Source organism: Ranitomeya variabilis, chromosome 5 (genome assembly GCF_051348905.1).
Source record: "Ranitomeya variabilis isolate aRanVar5 chromosome 5, aRanVar5.hap1, whole genome shotgun sequence".
Taxonomy (NCBI): domain Eukaryota; kingdom Metazoa; phylum Chordata; class Amphibia; order Anura; family Dendrobatidae; genus Ranitomeya; species Ranitomeya variabilis.
In genome coordinates this window covers 313,700,318-313,720,132 of record NC_135236.1, presented here as the reverse complement: position 1 = coordinate 313,720,132, position 19,815 = coordinate 313,700,318, and the positions used below count along the sequence as shown (strand labels likewise).

The 19,815-nt window shown below is 47.1% G+C and overlaps 1 protein-coding gene across 1 annotated transcript in view; it reads right to left on the bottom strand.

The window, feature by feature from the left end:
• The window catches only part of MCM10 (minichromosome maintenance 10 replication initiation factor), a 104,993-nt gene that overhangs the window by 81,138 nt on the left and 4,040 nt on the right, over window positions 1-19,815 (bottom strand). The window contains exons 2-3 of the mRNA XM_077264611.1: window positions 5,103-5,158; window positions 4,357-4,662 (exon numbers count right to left, since the gene is read on the bottom strand). Of these exons, the coding sequence (XP_077120726.1) occupies window positions 4,357-4,662; window positions 5,103-5,109 (313 nt within the window). The 5' untranslated portion in view covers window positions 5,110-5,158. The remainder of the gene's footprint in view (window positions 1-4,356; window positions 4,663-5,102; window positions 5,159-19,815) is intronic.

Sequence of the window (19,815 nt, the reverse complement as noted above, 5' to 3'; positions counted from 1 at the left end):
TGTGGGGGTAAACCACTGTTTGGGTGCACGGCAAGGCTCGGAAGGGGAGGCGTGCCATTTGACTTTTTGAATGGAAAATTAGCTCCAATCGTTAGCGGACACCATGTCGCGTTTGGAGAGCCCCTGTGTGCCTAAACATTGGAGATCCCCTTCAAGTGACCCCATTTTGGAAACTGGACCCCCCAAGGAACTTATCTAGATGCATAGTGAGCACTTATAACCCCCAGGTGCTTCACAGAAGTTTATAACGCAGAGCCGTGAAAATAAAAAATCATTTTTCTTTCCTCAAAAATGATTTTTAGCCCAGAATTTTTTATTTTCCCAAGGGTAATAGGAGAAATTGGACCCCAAATGTTGTTGTCCAGTTTGTCCTGAGTACGATGATACCCCATATGTGGGGGTAAACCACTGTTTGGGCGCACGGCAGGGCTCGGAAGGGAAGGCACGCCATTTGGCTTTTTGAATGGAAAATTAGCTCCAATCATTAGCGGACACCATGTCGTGTTTGGAGAGCCCCTGTGTGCCTAAACATTGGAGCTCCCGCACAAGTGACCCCATTTTGGAAACTAGACCTCCCAAGGAACTAATCTAGATGTGTGGTGAGCACTTTGAACCCCCAAGTGCTTCACAGAAGTTTATAACGCAGAGCCATGAAAATAATAAATGTGTTTCCTTTCCTCCAAAATATTTTTTTAGCCCAGAATTTTTTATTTTTGCAAGAGTAACAGGAGAAATTGGACCCAAAAGCTGTTGTCCAGTTTCTCCTGAGTATGCTGATACCCCATATATGGGGGTAAACCACTGTTTGGGCACATGCCGGGGCTCGGAAGGGAAGTAGTGACGTTTTGGAATGCAGACTTTGATGGAATGGTCTGCGGGCATCATGTTACGTTTGCAGAGCCCCTGATATGCCTAAACAGTAGAAACCCCCCACAAGTGACCCCATTTTGGAAACTAGACCCCCCAAGGAACTTATCTAGATGTGTGGTGAGCACGTTCAACCCCCAAGTGCTTCACAGAAGTTTACAACGCAGAGCCGTGAAAATAAAAAATCATTTTTCTTTCCTCAAAAAAGATGTTTTAGCAAGCAATTTTTTTTTCACAAGGGTAACAGGAGAAATTGGGCCCCAATATTTGTTGCCCAGTTTGTTGTGAGTGTGCTGGTACCCCATATGTGGGGGTAAACCACTGTTTGGGCACACGTCAGGGCTCGGAAGGGAAGTAGTGACATTTGAAATGCAGACTTTGATGGAATGGTCTGCGGGCATCACGTTGCATTTGCAGAGCCCCTGATGTGCCTAAACAGTAGAAACACCCCACAAGTGACCCCATTTTGGAAACTAGACCCCCGAAGGAACTTATCTAGATGTGTGGTGAGCACTTTCAACCCCCAAGTGCTTCACAGAAGTTTATAACGCAGAGCCGTGAAAATAAAAAATAATTGTTCTTTCCTCAAAAATTATGTTTTAGCAAGTAATTTTTTATTTTTGCAAGGGTAACAGGAGAAATTGGACCCCAACAGTTGTTGCCCAGTTTGTCCTGAGTACGCTGGTACCCCAAATGTGGGGGTAAACCACTGTTTGGGCGCACGTCGGGGCTTGGAAGGGAGGGAGCACCATTTGACTTTTTGAACGCAAGATTGGCTGGAATCAATGGTGGCGCCATGTTGCGTTTGGAGACCCCTGATGTGCCTAAACAGTGGAAACCCCTCAATTCTAACTTCAACACTAACCCCAACACACCCCTAATCCTAATCCCAACTGTAGCCATAACCCTAATCACAACCCTAACCCCAACACACCCCTAACCACAACCCTAACCGCAACACACCCGTAACCCTAATTCCAACCCTAATCCTAACCCTAATCCCAACCCTAACCCTAATCCCAACTGTAACCCCAACGCACCCCTAACCTTATCCGTAACCCTAACCACAAGCCTAATCTTAACCCTATTTCCAACCCTAGCCCTAATTCCAACCCCAACTCTAATTCCAACCCTAACCCTAAGGCTATGTGCCCACGTTGCGGATTCGTGTGAGATTTTTCCGCACGATTTTTGAAAAATCTGCAGGTAAAAGGCACTGCGTTTTACCTGCGGATTTACAGCAGATTTCCAGTGTTTTTTTGTGCGGATTTCACCTGCGGATTCCTATTGAGGAACAGGTGTAAAACGCTGCGGAATCCGCACAAAGAATTGACATGCTGCGGAAAATAGAACGCAGCGTTTCTGCACGGAATTTTCCGCACCATGGGCACAGCGGATTTGGTTTTCCATAGGTGTACATGGTACTGTAAACCTGATGGAAAACTGCTACGAATTCGCAGCGGCCAATCCGCTGCGGATCCGCGGCCAATCCGCTGCGGATCCGCGGTCAATCCGCTGCGGATCCGCAGCCAAATCCGCACTGAGTGCACATGCCATAACCCTAACCCTACCCCTAACCCTACCCGTAACCCTAACCCTACCCCTAACCCTAGTTCTAACCCTAACCCTAGTGGAAAAAGAAAAAAAAAATATTTTATTTTTTTATTATTGTCCCTACCTATGGGGGTGATAAAGGGGGGGGGTTTATTATTTTTTTTATTTTGATCGCTGTGATAGAACCTACCACAGCGATCAAAATGTACTTTGTAATGAATCTGCCGGCCGGCAGATTCGGCGGGCGCACTGAGCATTCAGTATTTCCAGCCATGGCCGATGATATTGCAGCATCGGCCATGGCAGGATTGTAATATTTCACCAGTTTTTTAGGTGAAATATTACAAATCGCTCTGATTGGCTGTTGAAAGTGAAACTGCCAATCAGAGCGATCGTAGCCACGGGGGGGGGGGCTGAAGTACCACTCCCCCTCTCCCTGCAGATCGGGTGAAATCGGAGTTAACCCTTTCACCCGCTCTGCAGCGACGTGATCATTCCATGACGCCACATAGGCGTTATGGGTCGGATTGGCACGGGTTTTCATGACGCCTACGTGGCGTCATGGGTCGGGAAGGGGTTAAAGGGAACCTATCCCTAATAACGCTGAAATATTCACTTTTATAAATTGCGCGCCATACCTGTATTGAGTCCGGGGGGTACGTTTCTCCCCCTGACTAAGCCACCTCGCAGCCGGGCGCCGCCTCCTCTGTGTTTCCTCATGTCACCGGGCTTTCATTTTTCAGGCATACGCTGTGCGTACTGCCCTGGAACTCACATCAGCTGATGTCATGATATTGCACCTACGTGCAGCGGAGGCCCGAGACCCTGCCCCGCAGTGTGTTATGATTTATGCAGGCAGGCGCGATCTACTTACTTGATGTATGTTCCAGGGCAGCACGCACGGCGCATGCCCGAGAAATAATTGCAGAGCACAGGCGCTGGTGACGGCACAAGACAGAGAGGAGGCGGCGCCCGGTGGGATGATGGATGGCTGCGAGGCGGCTAACTCAGGGGAGAAAACGTACCCCCCGTACTCAATACAGGTATGGCGAGCAATTTATAAAGTGAATATTTCAGCGTTATTAGGGATCAAAAACATAAGAGCCACCTTCACAGAATGCAGCCTTAGTGCTGCAGAAGGAGGCTCTTACTTTAATAGGCCCGGGGGGTGGGGGACAGGTTTTCTCAGAATCAGCAGGATCCGTTAAAGCGTTTCAGAGTTATAACCTCATAAAGGGACAGTGGTCAGAATTGTAAAAATTGGCTCGGTCATTAAGTACCAAATTGGCTCTGTCACTAAGGGGTTATATATGAAAATCTTTCAATACAAATTACAAATTATAAAAAAAAGGGAAAATAAATAGAAACTATAAAATACTTAACTGCATCAGTGTGACCAACATAAATACAGATACTTACTAGGCCATATATTAACAAGCCCCTTCAGGTATACGGTCTTTAGAATGGGAGTGGAGGGGCACAAGTGCATGTCTGGTTTTACAATTGCCAAGGACACTGATGCCCAGTGGGTACTGTATCATACGGCTGCCTCTAACTGTACTGTCCAGCATGCATGCTAGTCTCTCAGCTCCCCGAAAACTTGTTGGGCATTGTATTGATTGAACTATGCAAATCACTTCCTATAAACATGGCTATTGGCGACAACACAGTTGGCACCAATGTCAGGTAGGGGTTAATTAGCAAACCCAGACTTCACATAATCTTGATGTGTCACAGATTAATGCTAGATTATAAGGAAGTCTGATCTCAGAACGCCAGAGGTTACAGATTAACTAAACAATTTTTTTTCCGCTTAAAACACTGTGTAGTTTTACGTATTTCAATACAATCCAGTTTCCAAAACTCATCTGTAAACCAGGCCTGTAAACAATACCTAAAATCTCACACAATGCACAAATGTATACCACACATTACCTTCCAACTCTTTCTTGGATCTATCCTGGCTAGAGGAAGGCGATTGCTTCTTGGACTCTGGTGCAGGTGTATTGTCTTCTAGATCATCAACATCTCCAAACAACGTTGTGAAGTCTTCTTGTGCCCCTTCAATATCCTGCCCATCACCGGAACTGTCGCTTTCATGGTATGAACCGGATTCATCTCCATCAAACAATTCATCATAAGCATCAGTTTCACTTAAAGAGTCAGGATGAGCCACACTGCCACTTTCAGCGCCTTCATTTTCTTCTAGCAGGGAGGTCAGAAGCTCCAAGTCAGCATCATCTGGTGAGGCACACAACTACATTATTGACAATGGCAGGAATGTCCCCAGTTTCATGTAAATGCTACTTTATTTTGTAAAGATTCATCTACAGAGGTTTAAGGCTGAAGGCCAGTATTCTCTTGGGACCTGCTAGACTGAGTGGCCAGCACAAAGGCTGTCCATGGAAGCCCCTCTTTTTTGCAATATCGGGAGTGTGATGTGTGTCTGTTTTGTATATCAGACACTTCAACAAGTGTGGGGCTAATAGCAATAATTCAGACTGGTAGTGATTTTATTTATTCATTTATTTTATGCATTGTTCCATAAGGTCATAAACGAAGTTTTGGGGCATTTCAACATTTAAATGTGCTTTTATCATACTTCATATTTATCTCTCAGTGAATTTAGCTTGGCTAAATTGTGGCACCATATTATTACTTGCATCGGTCTCTCCACTTACCATCCATATTGCGTGCAAATGATTTTAAGAGTAACCCAACTTGTATTTGTAATAACCTACAAAGAAATAAACAAACAAAAGAAAGACTGATTAATCAGAAAATCTAAGCCATTACTGGAAATAATTAACTTAAAAGATAAAAAATGAGAGAGAAAGCACACGCTACGAGCGAGTGTTCACCCAGCGGCTAAAAACATCCTTTTTCAAGAAGAAAATGCTTGAGGAATAGCTTTTTCCTGCCATTTTGGAATCTTGAAGCATATTTTTTTGTATTGTTTGGTCGTTTCCTGAAGCGCTTTATCAGTGTTTCTCTTCATGGTTGTCTATGGTAATGTTTTTTCAGCATTTTTTGTGCGTCTTTTTATTGGCATTTGTTGAGATCCATTAATCAATAAAACGGTTTGAGACCAAAAAACAACCTTTTTAGCCTGCCCATGGACTTCTATTGTAAAGTGTGGAGCGTCTGTCTTCCTAGCATTCAAAAAATGCCAAAAGAAAATGCAGTGTGAACTAAGCCTGGCAGGAATAAATGATGGAGGATTTTCGGTACAGTTGCGACAACTAAGTAATGAACACTTACCAAAGCTCTGTCACAACAAACACTAACAGGGGATACAGAGAGCAATGACACAATAGGAAGAAATAAAAAATGTAACGGCTGATCTTGGTGGCGTCACTCACTTATGATGGGACATTAAACAACAAGTCTACATCTACAGGGTTACCGACACCAGGTCTTAGATCGATGAGTTAAAATAAAATATGGGACCACATTCAGCTGCGCACCATTGCTTCTACATGCAGCGAGGAAGAGTCAGTCCATCACATTAATGCAGCAGCCAATTACCATCCACAACAGTGATTAACCACGCCTAGAAACACACCATTGAAGCAGAGACTAAGGGTACTGTCACACAGTGCCATTTTGATCGCTACGACGGCACGATCCGTGACGTCGCAGCGATCGTATGATTATCGCTCCAGCGTCGTAGACTGCGGTCACACGTTGCAATCACGGCGCTGGAGCGATGCCGAAGTCCCCGGGTAACCAGGGTAAACATCGGGTTACTAAGCGCAGGGCCGCGCTTAGTAACCCGATGTTTACCCTGGTTACCAGCGTAAACGTAAAAAAAACCAAACAGTACATACTTACATTCCGGTGTCTGTCCCCCGGCGTTCTGCTTCTCTGCACTGTGTAAGCACCATAGCCGGAAAGCAGAGCGGTGACGTCAGACGTCACCGCTGTGCTCGCTTTCTGGCTGGCCGGCGCTCACAGTGCAGAGAAGCTGAGACGCCGGAGGACAGACACCGGAATGTGAGTATGTACTGTTTGTTTTTTTTACGTTTACGCTGGTAACCACGGTAAACATCGGGTTACTAAGCGCGGCCCTGCGCTTAGTTACCCGATGTTTACCCTGGTTACAAGCGAACACATCGCTGGATCGCTGTCACACACAACGATCCAGCGATGTCAGCGGGTGATCAAGCGACGAAAGAAAGTTCCAAACGATCTGCTACGACGTACGATTCTCAGCAGGGTCCCTGATCGCTGCTGCGTGTCAGACACTGCGATATCGTAACGATATCGCTAGAACGTCACGAATCGTACCGTCGTAGCGATCAAAATGGCACTGTGTGACAGTACCCTAACATTCAGGTGGTTGCTAACAGAGGCAACTACCTGCCTGTCCTATCCAACACTGGCTCAGAGCAGTCAGTCCGCCCCTGCCGATAATTCACATCAATAGAGCAGCTCTGTCAACGGGGGTGTGATTGCTGGCATCATGCTCATTGGCAGCCTGCTTCCAACAGCCTGACATCGAAGTCACACGCCATAAACAGAGCAGAGGGAAAGAAGCTGCTCTGTTCATGTGACATCAGCAGAGTCCACTGAATCGCCAGCAAGAACGGTCTGTGACCAGTGTGAGCCGGCAGAGGTCAGCTCTGGGGACAACAGGCAGGTAGTTAGCAACCGCCAGGCTGTTCTTTTATCCCATATGAGCAAAACCCACTAATGCATACTCAATACCAATTAAGGTTCAAAAATACCTCCTATACAAACTTAGAGTAATGTCCAATTTATAAATATTAAAGATTTTAGTTATACAATAGTGGGGAATAAAAATCAATGTAACAAACAGATCACACAAGAAAAATACATCTATGTATAGGTAACATTAAGACAGCTTATCATGGACAAGGCACAAAGAGGGCCTTTATGTAGTACACCACAGGGGCACCTGATCACTACAAATCTATGCAGACTGGCTAGCAGGAGGGCTGTATCCATTAAAGAGCTATGAAAATATCGTAGTTACTTACCGATAACGGTATTTCTCTGATCCCATGACGGCACCACGGAGAGAGAGGGATCCGCCCTCAGGGACAGGAAACCTACAGGTGAAAAAGGCGGTACCTCTCTCCCACATCAGTTGGTTTACAGAGCCTTAACCCCTTCACCCCCGGAGCTTTTTCAGTTTTCGTTTTTCGCTCCCCTCCTTCCCAGAGCCATAACTTTTTTATTTTTCCGTCAATTTGGCCATGTGAGGGCTTATTTTTTGCGGGACGAGTTGTACTTTTGAACGACATCATTGGTTTTACCATGTCGTGTACTAGAAAACGGGAAAAAAATTCCAAGTGCAGTGAAATTGCAAAAAAAGTGCAATCCCACACTTGTTTTTTGCTTGCCTATTTTGCTAGGTTCACTAAATGCTAAAACTGACCTGCCATTATGATTCTCCAGGTCAGTACGAGTTCATAGACACCTAACATGACTAGGTTATTTTTCACCTAAGTGGTGAAAAAAAATTCCAAACTTTGCAAAAAACAAAACAAAACAAAATTGCGCCATTTTCCGATACTCGTAGCGTCTCCATTTTTCGTGATCTGGGGTCAGGTGAGGGCTTATTTTTTGCGTGCCGTGCTGGCATTTTTAACGATAGCATTTTGGTGCAGATACGTTCTTTTGATCGCCCGTTATTGCATTTTAATGCAATGTCGTGGCGACCAAAAAAACGTAAATCTGGCGTTTCGATTTTTTTTCTCATTACGCCGTTTAGCGATCAGGTTAATGCTTTTTTTTTATTGATAGATCGGGCGATTCTGAACGCGGCGATACCAAATATGTGTAGGTTGGGGTTTTTTTTTATTGATTTATTTTGATTGGGGCGAAAGGGGGGTGATTTAAACCTTTATATTTTTTTTATTTTTTTCACATTTTTTTTTACTTTTTTTTTTTTTTAACTTTTGCCATGCTTCAATAGCCCCCATGGGAGGCTAGAAGCAGGCACAACGCGATCGGCTCTGCTATGCAGCAGCGATCATTAGATCGCTGCTACACAGCAGAAATGCAGGTGTGCTGTGAGCGCCGACCACAGGGTGGCGCTCACAGCCACCGGCGATCAGTAACCATAGAGGTCTCCAGGACCTCTATGGTTACAATGTACAAGCATCGCCGACCCCCGATCATGTGACGGGGGTCGGCGATGCGCTCATATCCGGCCGCACTGCCGGATGCGGTAGTTAAATGCCGCTGTCTGCGTTTGACAGCGGCATTTAACTAGTTAATAGCGGCGGGTGATCGCGATTTCACCCGCCGCTATTGCGCGCACATGTCAGCTGTAAAAAACAGCTGACATGTCGCGACTTTGATGTGCGCTCACCGCCGGAGCGCACATCAAAGTAGGGGACCCGACATCTGACGTACTATTACGTCAGATGTCGGGAAGGGGTTAACAGAACTTCAGCTGTAACTTAAATGTTATCAAACAAAAACTTTAATTTTAAGTTATCAGAGGCACCGCGTGACTAAGTATTAAGACTAACTCTAGTGTTCACACTCACACGTGAAGGGAGGGAATGTACGGGGGCCGTCATGGGATCAGAGAAATACCGTTATCGGTAAGTAACTACGATATTCTCTTACCCCTATGACGGCACCACGGAGAGAATTTCATAGATGTACAGTACAGACCAAAAGTTTGGACACACCTTCTCATTTAAAGATTTTTCTGTATTTTCATGACTATGAAAATTGTATATTCACACTGAAGGCATCAAAACTATGAGTTAACACGTGTGTAATTATATAATTAACAAAAAAGTGTGAAACAACTGAAATTATGTCTTATATTCTAGGTTCTTCAAAGAAACCACCTTTTGCTTTGATGACTGCTTTGCACACTCTTGGCATTCTCTTGATGAGCTTCAAGAGGTAGTCACCGTGAATGGTTTTCAATTCACAGGTGTGCCTTGTCAGGTTTAATAAGTGGGATTTCTTGCCTTATAAATGGGGTTGGGACAATCAGTTGTGTTGTGCAAAAGTCTGGTGGATACACAGCTGATAGTCCTACTGAATAGACTGTTAGAATTTGCATTATGGCAAGAAAAAAGCAGCTAAGTAAAGAAAAACGAGTGGCCATCATTACTTTAAGAAATTAAGGTCAGTCAGTCCGAAAAATTGGGCAAACGTTGAAAGTGTCCCCAAGTGCAGTGGCAAAAACCATCAAGCGCTACAAAGAAACTGGATCACATGAGGACCGCCCCAGGAAAGGAAGACCAAGAGTCACCTCTGCTTCTGAGGATATGTTTATCCAAGTCACCAGCCTCAGAAATCACAGGTTAACAGCAGCTCAGATTAGAAACCACGTCAATGCCACACAGAGTTCTAGCAGCAGACACATCTCTACAACAACTGTTATGAGGAGACTTTGTGCAGCAGGCCTTCAGGGTAAAATAGCTGCTAGGAAACCACTGCTAAGGACAGGCAACAAGCAGAAGAGACTTGTTTGGGCTAAAGAACACAAGGAATGGACATTAGACAGGTGGAGATCTGTGCTTTGGTCTGATGAGTCCAAATTTGAGATCTTTAGTTCCAAACACCGTGTCTTTGTACGACGCAGAAAGGGTGAACAGATGGACTCTACATGCCTGGTTCCCACCGTGAAGCATGGAGGAGGTGTGATGGTGTGGGGGTGCTTTGCTGATGACACTGTTGGGGATTTATTCAAAATTGAAGGCATACTGAACCAGCATGACTACCACAGCATCTTGCAGCGGCATGCTATTCCATCCGGTTTGCATTTAGTTGGGTCATCATTTATTTTTCAACAAGGCTATGACCTCAAACACACCTCCAGGCTGTGTAAGGGCGATTTGACCCATAAGGAGAGTGATGGGGTGCTACGCCAGATGGCCTGGCCTCCACAGTCACCAGACCTGAACCCAATCGAGATGGTTTGGGGTGAGCTGGACTGCAAAGTGAAGGCAAAAGGGCCAACAAGTGCTAAGCATCTCTGGGAACTCCTTCAAGATTGTTGGAAGACCATTCCCGGTGACTACCTCTTGAAGCTCATCAAGAGAATGCCAAGAGTGTGCAAAGCAGTCAAAGCAAAAGGTGGCTACTTTGAAGAACCTAGAATATAAGACATATTTTCAGTTGTTTCACACTTTTTTGTTAAGTATATAATTCCACATGTGTTAATTCATAGTTTTGATGCCTTCTGTGTGAATGTACAATTTTCATAGTCATGAAAATACAGAAAAATATTTAAATGAGAAGGTGTGTCCAAACTTTTGGTCTGTACTGTACATTAGGGAGGGATCACTGCCTCTAGAACCCTCCTGCCAAAGGTGAGATCTGAAGAGGGGGTCAAGTCTAGTTGGTAGTGCTTAAAAAAATGTGGAAGGAGATGACCAAATGGCCGCCCTACATATCTGTTCAATTGATGCTCCTGCTCTCTCTGCCCAGGAGGTCGCCACCGATCTGGTTGAATGAGCTCTGACTTCCTCTGGAATGGCCTCATTACTTGACGAATACGAGAGGATGATGGCGTCCCTTATCCATCTCGCAAGAGTGGCCTTCAATGCTTTATGCCCTTTATTTGGACCCTGAAAACACACAGAGCCCTATTCTTCCTATAGTCTCTTGTGGTCGCTAGGTATTGGACTAAACATCTCTTAACGTCTAGTGTGTGTAGATGCTCCTCTTTCTTATTTCTGGGGTTTGAACAGAAAGAGGGTAGCGAGATCTCCTGTGATCTATGAAAATGTGATGCCACTTTAGGACGGTAGGATGGATCGATTTTAAGGATTACTCTGTCATCTAGTATGCGTGCCAGAGCTAGATATGATGATAGGGCCTGCATGTCACTAATCCTCCGTGCTGACGTTAGTGCCACAAGAAGGGAGGTTTTGAGCGATATTTTTAAAGAGGCTTGGGACAGTGGCTCAAAAGGTGCTTTAGTTAGTGCAGAGAGAACTAAATTTAGATCCCAGGGAGGTGTAGTATGGTGTACCACTGGTCTAGATCTGGTCGAGGCCTTAATGAATCTTTTTACCCAGCGGTTCCCCGCCAAATCACAGTTGTAAAGGGCCCCCAATGCTGCTACCTGGACTTTAAGCGTGCTCGTTGCTAAGCCTTTTTCTAGCCCCTTCTGAAGAAATTCTAGCACTTTTTTGAATTGGGATTTTCTCAGATAAACTGGCACTTGATGCTGATAAAAATCTTCGCCAAACCTTCCCATATGCTCTAGTAGTCACTGGTTTTCCACTTAGCAGGAGAGTGGAGACTAGATTTGAAAAGAACCCTCTCGATTAGAAGGCTCCTCTCAAATTCCAAGCCGTCATATGCAAGTTCTTTACTTGCGGGTGATTTACCGGCCCCTGATACAGCAGGTTCGGAATTTCTGGAAGAACCCAGGGATCTGTTACAGACATTATCCTTAGCCATGGAAACCATGCCCTCTTTGGCCAGAAAGGAGCTATCATGATGACTCTTGCGCCGACCTCTCTGATTTTTGTAACACTAAAGGAATTAGCGCTATTGGGGGAAACACATAGGCTAGATGAAAATTGCATGGAATTGAAAAGGCATCTAGGGTTACTGGGTTCCCGCACGGGTCTATTGAACAAAAGGCCTGAGTCTTTCGGTTCTGGTTGTTCGCAAATAAATCTATTTCTGGAAGACCCCACAATTGTACTATGCAGTTGAAGACTGCCTGATTCAACTCCCACTCTCCCTGAGTTGTGTTCGGCTTAGAAAATCTGCAGTTTGGTTCTCTGTCCCTTTGATGCGAAGGGCTGACAGTGACAACAGATTGGCCTCTGCTATTAATAGAATGGATTTTGTTACTTCCATCAGTGTACGAGATCTTGTGCCCCCCTGGTGATTTAAGTAGGCCACCACCACCTCATTGTCCAATAATACCCTCACGTGATGGGAATGGAGGGAGTGTAGGAAGTGGATGAGTCCATATTTTACTGCTAGGAGTTCTTTCATGTTGGAAGAACCCAGTTTTTCTTCCTCCGACCATGGCCCTTGAGCAACTCTCTGTCACTTGGTACTGGTTCAATTTTTTTTTAATTTATTATTGTCCTGTAAGTTCCATCCGGTTTCATCCGAAGAAACAGAGGAGAGTAGAATCCCATGCCTCTCTCTGGCTTGGGACCTACTGTAGGACATTCTTTGCTAAAAGCGTTTGAATCTCCTTTTGAAGGCCGAGCTGTTTGGCTTCTGCTTTCCTTTGCGCTGTCATGACAAAGTGATGAGACGGCATTGTATGAAAAATTAGTTTCAGCCCAGTTTTTATTATATTTAGGGTCCATAGGCTCCCCGATATACCTTCCCAGGCTGGAAGAAAGTGTGCCAGTCTTCCACCTGGGGACCACCTTCATTGGGGTTGTTTCTTGGTGTCAGGCTTGTTGAACAAGTAGCCTTCTCCCTTAAATTTTTTATCGTCCCATCCTTCTTTCTGATTTTTTGGGGGCCTTCTACGCATGAGTTTCCTGTTCCAAAAGGACCGTTTATATAATTGGTTAGGGAACCCAGGGAAGGCTTTCTTCTTGTCCCCCGCTTTCTCCAGGATATCATCTAAGGTAGGGCGAATAGGAATTCCCCCTCACACGGTATGGAACATAATTTGGACTTCGTTTGTAGGTCCCCCGGCCAGCATTTGAGCCATAAAGCCCTTCTAGCTGCATTTGAAAAGGAAGCAGCTCTTGCTGCCAGTCTCACAGAGTCTATAGATGCGTCTGCTAGGAACGCAGCTGTTCCTTTCATTATTGAGATTGAATCTAGTACTGATTCTCTCGGGGATCTATCTTTTAGTTATGACTGTAGATGGTCTAACCACACCATTAACGCTCTGGCGGTACATGTGGCGGCTATAGCTGGTTTTAGTCCTCCCCCAGCGGCTTCCCAAGAACCTTTTAGAAAACCTCAGCCTTCTTATCCATAGGGTCCTTTAGGGTCCCAATATCTTCAAAAGGTAAAGCAAATTTTTTCGACGCCTTTGCAATAGCGACGTCCAGTTTTGGTGCTTTACTCCAGGAAGAACAGGCTAGTTCATCAAAAGGATTTTTCCTTTTCGGGGTTAAGAGGACATTTTTGTCTGGTCTTTTCCATTCTTTTTTTATTAGGGCATGTATTTTATCATTTACTGGAAACGCTCTACGTTTCCTTTGTTCCAGACCACTAAACAAAGTCTTGTGCGGTTTTTTTTTGGATTTAGTCTCTACTAGTCCCATGGTAGTTCTTACCGCTTTTACCAAAGCGTCTGTCTCATCAATGGCCGAGCAATTGCGGCCCCCCTCCGAGGAAGACGAGGATGATAGAGAGGAAAGCGAACTGTCTGAATTAGAGGTATCACTATCTTCTTCACTGGAACTTGGCTCCGGGGACCTATGTTTAGACCTATGCTTTAAGCCTTTGGCACTTTCTAACGCATCCTCTACCTGGGACTTAATTGTTTTAAGTCGGATGCGAATCTTGGGGACTCTTTGGAAATGGTATTTTCTATGCATATGGCACAGAGTTCTTTTACCCATGTATAGTGTTGAGCGATACCGTCCGATACTTGAAAGTATCGGTATCGGAAAGTATCGGCCGATACCGGCAAAGTATCGGATCTGATCCGATACCGATACCAATACAAGTCAATGGGACTCAAGTATCGGACGGTATCCCTGATGGTTCCCAGGGTCTGAAGGAGAGGAAACTCTCCTTCAGGCCCTGGGATCCATATTAATGTGTAAAATAAAGAATTAAAATAAAAAATATTGATATACTCACCTCTCCGACGCAGCCTGCACCTTACCGAGGGAACCGGCAGCCTTCTTTGCTTAAAATGCGCACGTTTAGTGCCTTCCGTGACGTCACGGCTTCTGATTGGTCGCGTGCCGCCCATGTGACCGCGACGCGACCAATCACAAGCCGTGACGTAATTCTCAGGTCCTAAATGCCTAGAATCACAAGCCGTGACGTAATTCTCAGGTCCTAAATGCCTAGAATTAGGCATTTAGGACCTGAGAATTACGTCACGGCTTGTGATTGGTCGCGGTCACATGGGCGGCACGCGACCAATCAGAAGCCGTGACGTCACGGAAGGCACTAAACGCGCGCATTTTAAGCATAGAAGGCTGCCGGTTCCCTCGGTAAGGTGCAGGCTGCGTCGGAGAGGTGAGTATATCAATATTTTTTATTTTAATTCTTTATTTTACACATTATATCGATCCCGATACAACAAAAGTATCGGATCTCGGTATCGGAATTCCGATACCGCAAATATCGGCCGATACCCGATACTTGCGGTATCGGAATGCTCAACACTACCCATGTAGCTGGCAGTTCTACGGAGCAGATCGGGTATACTCTGTGCCTGGTTTTCGCTGTACATTTCTTCCCCTAAGAAAAACACAATAAAACCCCTTTTAGAAACTGAGCATTCACGAAGATCACTTACTCTGCTAACTTAACTGGGATACCGGTTCTGGCGTAGGAGTAGCTTCCTCGACTTGAACCGTTACTGGTCTGCTGGATCCACCCGAGCCTCTGCTACGTTGAGATCCTGAGCTGCGACGCTGGGAAGGAGTATCATGCTGTCGCCGCTGCTGGCGATGGTGTTGCTGCGGTTGGCGCTTTTTTGGCAGGGATTGCAGAATTTCTTCTGCCGCTTGCTCTACCTCACTCATGGTGAGACCTTCCTGAGCACCGGCCATCTGTTTTCTGCCCTATTTTATGTATAAGCGGGGCGCCGCACCGCTGGATGCATTACCCAGAGATGCCGTGCGCCGCCTCGGAAGTGACCCCTGCACCGAGCATTCTGGGACTACCAGAATGCTTTGTGCCCGGTACGCACATGCGTGCGCGCATTCCGCCGCCATGTTGCTCCTGGAGGGAGCACGGGCGTTCCTCGATCCGCCGGCCCGCCTGCAGACCATGCCGGAGGAGACGACCAGCTTCAGCCCTAGGTTCCCGGGCGCACGCCTGCGCCAGCGGAGGGAGCGCCACGGACGAGCATCTTGGCTGCAGAACCGGCGGTAAGTCACCAGGTGACCGCTGTCACCTATTACCGGCTGATAGGTTTTCATGTGGGAGAAGCAGACTGGGTCTTTCTTCACCCCCGCTCACGCACAAGGCCCGCCGACCCTGGGAACGTGGCCTTCGGGGAGGAATAACCATCGTATAGAAGCAGGGCCCCCCGCTGACAATAACCGCACAGATGGACCCCCGGCATCCCACGACGATCACGCTGCAGATTTCCCGACAGGGACAGGAAACTGAACTGATGTGGGAGAGAGGTACCGCCTTTTTCACATGTAGGTTTCCTGTCCCTGAGGGCGGATCCCGCTCTCTCCGTGGTGCCGTCATGGGGGTAAGAGAAAAAGGTGCATAGTGCAAATAGCAAGGTGCAAATATTGAGTCATACAGAGAGGTTAAATAGGCAAAATGTCCCAGAGCAAAGGGCAAAGTAAGGAGAGGCATGTACTATAAGAGCATCCACTTTGCAGCTATCCCCATCTGTACCCTAAAGAGAACAAGCACCATCCAGCTTACCCATGTGGCCTGTCAGTCAGTGTGTGTGTCCCAGCAGTCCCAACGCGCGTTTCATGTGCGCTTCTTTGTGGGACTGTGGTTGTGTGTCTCATCCCCGGATCCTTATAGCCGAGTTCCCCAGGTGTCCTACATCAGCGGCGCCATTAACGGCACATGTGCACCGGGTCCCAGGCCGCCACTCTCCCGGCCTCCCATGTGACACGATGGGTCGAGGGAAATCCCTTGTGATGTCAAAGACCGGCCACATCACAGCCAGAAGCCGGAGAGATGCATCCAGGACCCAGACACGGCGGACATGCGCACAAGCCAAGAGATGCCATATTGAGAAAGGGAAGAATAGTAGAGGGGGAGCCAAATGTGGTGCAAAGGAGAAGGGAGATGCGCTCCAGCAAGAAAACCCCAAAGGAGCACGCTCACAGATACAGTGCCAAGTAAGTATCATGAACAGAAACCATATTTAACCAAACACAACATCTCAGCATGGGGGCCCCCATCATATGTAACAAAGATGTCATCTGTTAAAATAGCGGCATTAATTTATCATCTATATACTTATTGATCTCTTATCAAAAAAACAAACTTAAAATAAAAAAAAATTGAATAAACACACACAAAAAAAAAACTGCACATCTGTGTAGCCACTGAATATGTGGGTTGGCAAGCTCCCAAGTCACATTCAGAGGGGTGGTCAATTCTGACAACTGATTAGACACAACCACTTCTCCTTGGCAAAGATACAGATCCGGCTCTTCAAGGACCCGGGGATGAGATAAATGATGACATAGGTTAAATATGGCCTGAGCTGTGCATTACAATAGTGTAGTTTGTGGACCCCGATTCCCCACCTATGCTGCCGAAATACGTTACCAAAGTAGTCATTTTCGCCTGTCAATCAGGCTGGTCAGGTCGGATGGGCGTGGCTTCTTCCCCCAGATATTGCGTAGTTTTCCGTTGGTGGCGTAGTGGTGTGCGCATGTCCAACGTCCCCAATCCTGCACGGGGGGGTGAAAATAGCAGCGATGTCCGTTATTCCATTGGTGGTCGGTGGGCGCGGCCATCTTCCTTTGGCCGCGCGTGCGCAGAAGCGGCGCTCTGCTGGCCGCGGCTTCAGGAAAATGGCCGCCGCGATCTCCATCTGCGCACGCGCGGCATCCCGCGGCCATTTTCCTGAAGCCGCGGCCAGCAGAGCGCCGCTTCTGCGCACACGCGGCCAAAGGAAGATGGCCGCGCCCACCGACCACCAATGGAATAACGGACATCGCTGCTATTTTCACCCCCCCGTGCAGGATTGGGGACCTTGGACATGCGCACACCACTACGCCACCAACGGAAAACTACGCAATATCTGGGGGAAGAAGCCACGCCCATCCGACCTGACCAGCCTGATTGACAGGCGAAAATGACTACTTTGGTAACGTATTTCGGCAGCATAGGTGGGGAATCGGGGTCCACAAACTACACTATTGTAATGCACAGCTCAGGCCCTATTTAACAGTATTTTTATCTCATACCGAAAAAAACGGGGTGATAGGTTCCCTTTAAGTGATTAGAAAACAGCGTTTTAGATGCAGAGAAAATACGCTGCTATTCCTGATCGTGGACACATACCTGCTGGCCACATGATTGAGGTTATCTTCCATACAAATTAGTGGCCCATCTGCCAAGCACTCCTTTGGTCAAAAGTGGGCTCATCGGACCCCAATTTCCCCCACATCATCAGTCTGGGTCCCCACAGACTCTTGCCTGAACCTAGTGGGAGTCTATTGTGTATGGGGGCCTAAAGGGGATGTCCACTACTTGGACAACTCCTTCTTATGCCCCATGTTTGCCCACATGAAAGTAAAAGCACCTCCGGTGGCGCTCCAGCATGTTGGCACTCGCGTTCCTGGGGTTCTCGTGTGGTGTTGCAACACATGAGCCCTGGCTCCAATCGGCACTGGCGTCACTGTCTCTGCCTTCGGACAAATCAATCAAGAGGAAGTGAGAGAGCAGCCACCATTCTGTTGATGTTCAATATGTCTGAAGGCAGTGACATAACCCGACATGCGCCCTGGTAGCACGAGTGCAGACACCGCTGGCATGGGAGGAGAGTATAAAATTGGGGACAAACATTAGCAGCGTCCTAGTTGTGGACAACCCCTTTAATTATGCGGAATTCGGGGGTCACTCTGCTAAAGCCTCTTTCACACTTCCGTCTTTCTGCTCCCGTCACCATCCATCATTTTTTGAGAATGCAGGATCCTGCAAAAAAAATTGCAGGATCCTGCATTTTCTCATACACCGTGTTCCAAATTATTATGCAAATTGAATTTAAGTGTGATAAAGATTTAATTGTTTTGTTTTTCAAATAAACTTGTGGATGGTATTGTGTCTCAGGACTCAATGGATCACTGAAATAAATCTTAAACACATGGGATAATTAGTTTTCCAGGTGATTCTAATTAAAGGAAAACTACCGTATATACTCGAGTATAAGCCGAGATTTTCAGCCCAAATTTTTGGGCTGAAAGTGCCCCTCTCGGCTTATACTCGAGTCATGATCGGTGGTGGGGTCGGCGGGTGAGCACTGTAATATACTTACCTAGTCCCGGCGATCCTGACGCTCCCCCTGCCTGTCACACGGTCTCCGGGTGCAGCAGCTCTTCCCCTGAGCGGTCACGTGGGACCGCTCATTAGAGAAATGAATAGGCTGCTCCACCTCCCATAGGGGCGGAGCCGCCTATTCATTTCTCTAATCAGCGGTGCCGGTGACCGCTGATAGAGAAAGAGGCTGCGGCACGGAAGACCAGCTGTCATGGGGAAGGAGCGGGACGCCGGGAGCAGGTAAGTATCGCATATTCACCTGTCTGCGTTCCACACGCTGGGCGTCGCGCCATCTTCCCGGCGTCTCTCTGCACTGACTGTGCAGGTCAGAGGGCGCGATGACGCATATAGTGTGCACGCCGCCCTCTGCCTGATCAGTCAGTGCGGAGAGACGCCGGGAAGATGGCGCCGAGGAGCTGCAAGCAAGACAGGTGAGTATGTGTTTTTTTTTTTTATTGCAGCAGCAGCACAGATTTATGTGGAGCATCTATGGGGCAACGGTGCAGAGCACTATATGGCAGAGCTATGGGGCAACGGTGCAGAGTACTATATGGCACAGCTATGGGGCAACGGTGCAGAGCACTATATGGCACAGCTATGGGGCAACAGTGCAGAGCACTATATGGCACAGCTATGGGGCAACAGTGCAGAGCACTATATGGCACAGCTATGGGGCAACAGTGCAGAGCACTATATGGCACAGCTATGGGGCAACAGTGCAGAGCACTATATGGCACAGCTATGGGGCAACAGTGCAGAGCACTATATGGCACAGCTATGGGGCAACAGTGCAGAGCACTATATGGCACAGCTATGGGGCAACAGTGCAGAGCACTATATGGCACAGCTATGGGGCAACAGTGCAGAGCACTATATGGCACAGCTATGGGGCAACAGTGCAGAGCACTATATGGCACAGCTATGGGGCAACAGTGCAGAGCACTATATGGCACAGCTATGGGGCAACAGTGCAGAGCACTATATGGCACAGCTATGGGGCAACAGTGCAGAGCACTATATGGCACAGCTATGGGGCAACAGTGCAGAGCACTATATGGCACAGCTATGGGGCAACAGTGCAGAGCACTATATGGCACAGCTATGGGGCAACGGTGCAGAGCACTATATGGCACAGCTATGGGGCAACGGTGCAGAGCACTATATGGCACAGCTATGGGGCAACGGTGCAGAGCACTATATGGCACAGCTATGGGGCAACGGTGCAGAGCACTATATGGCACAGCTATGGGGCAACGGTGCAGAGCACTATATGGCACAGCTATGGGGCAACAGTGC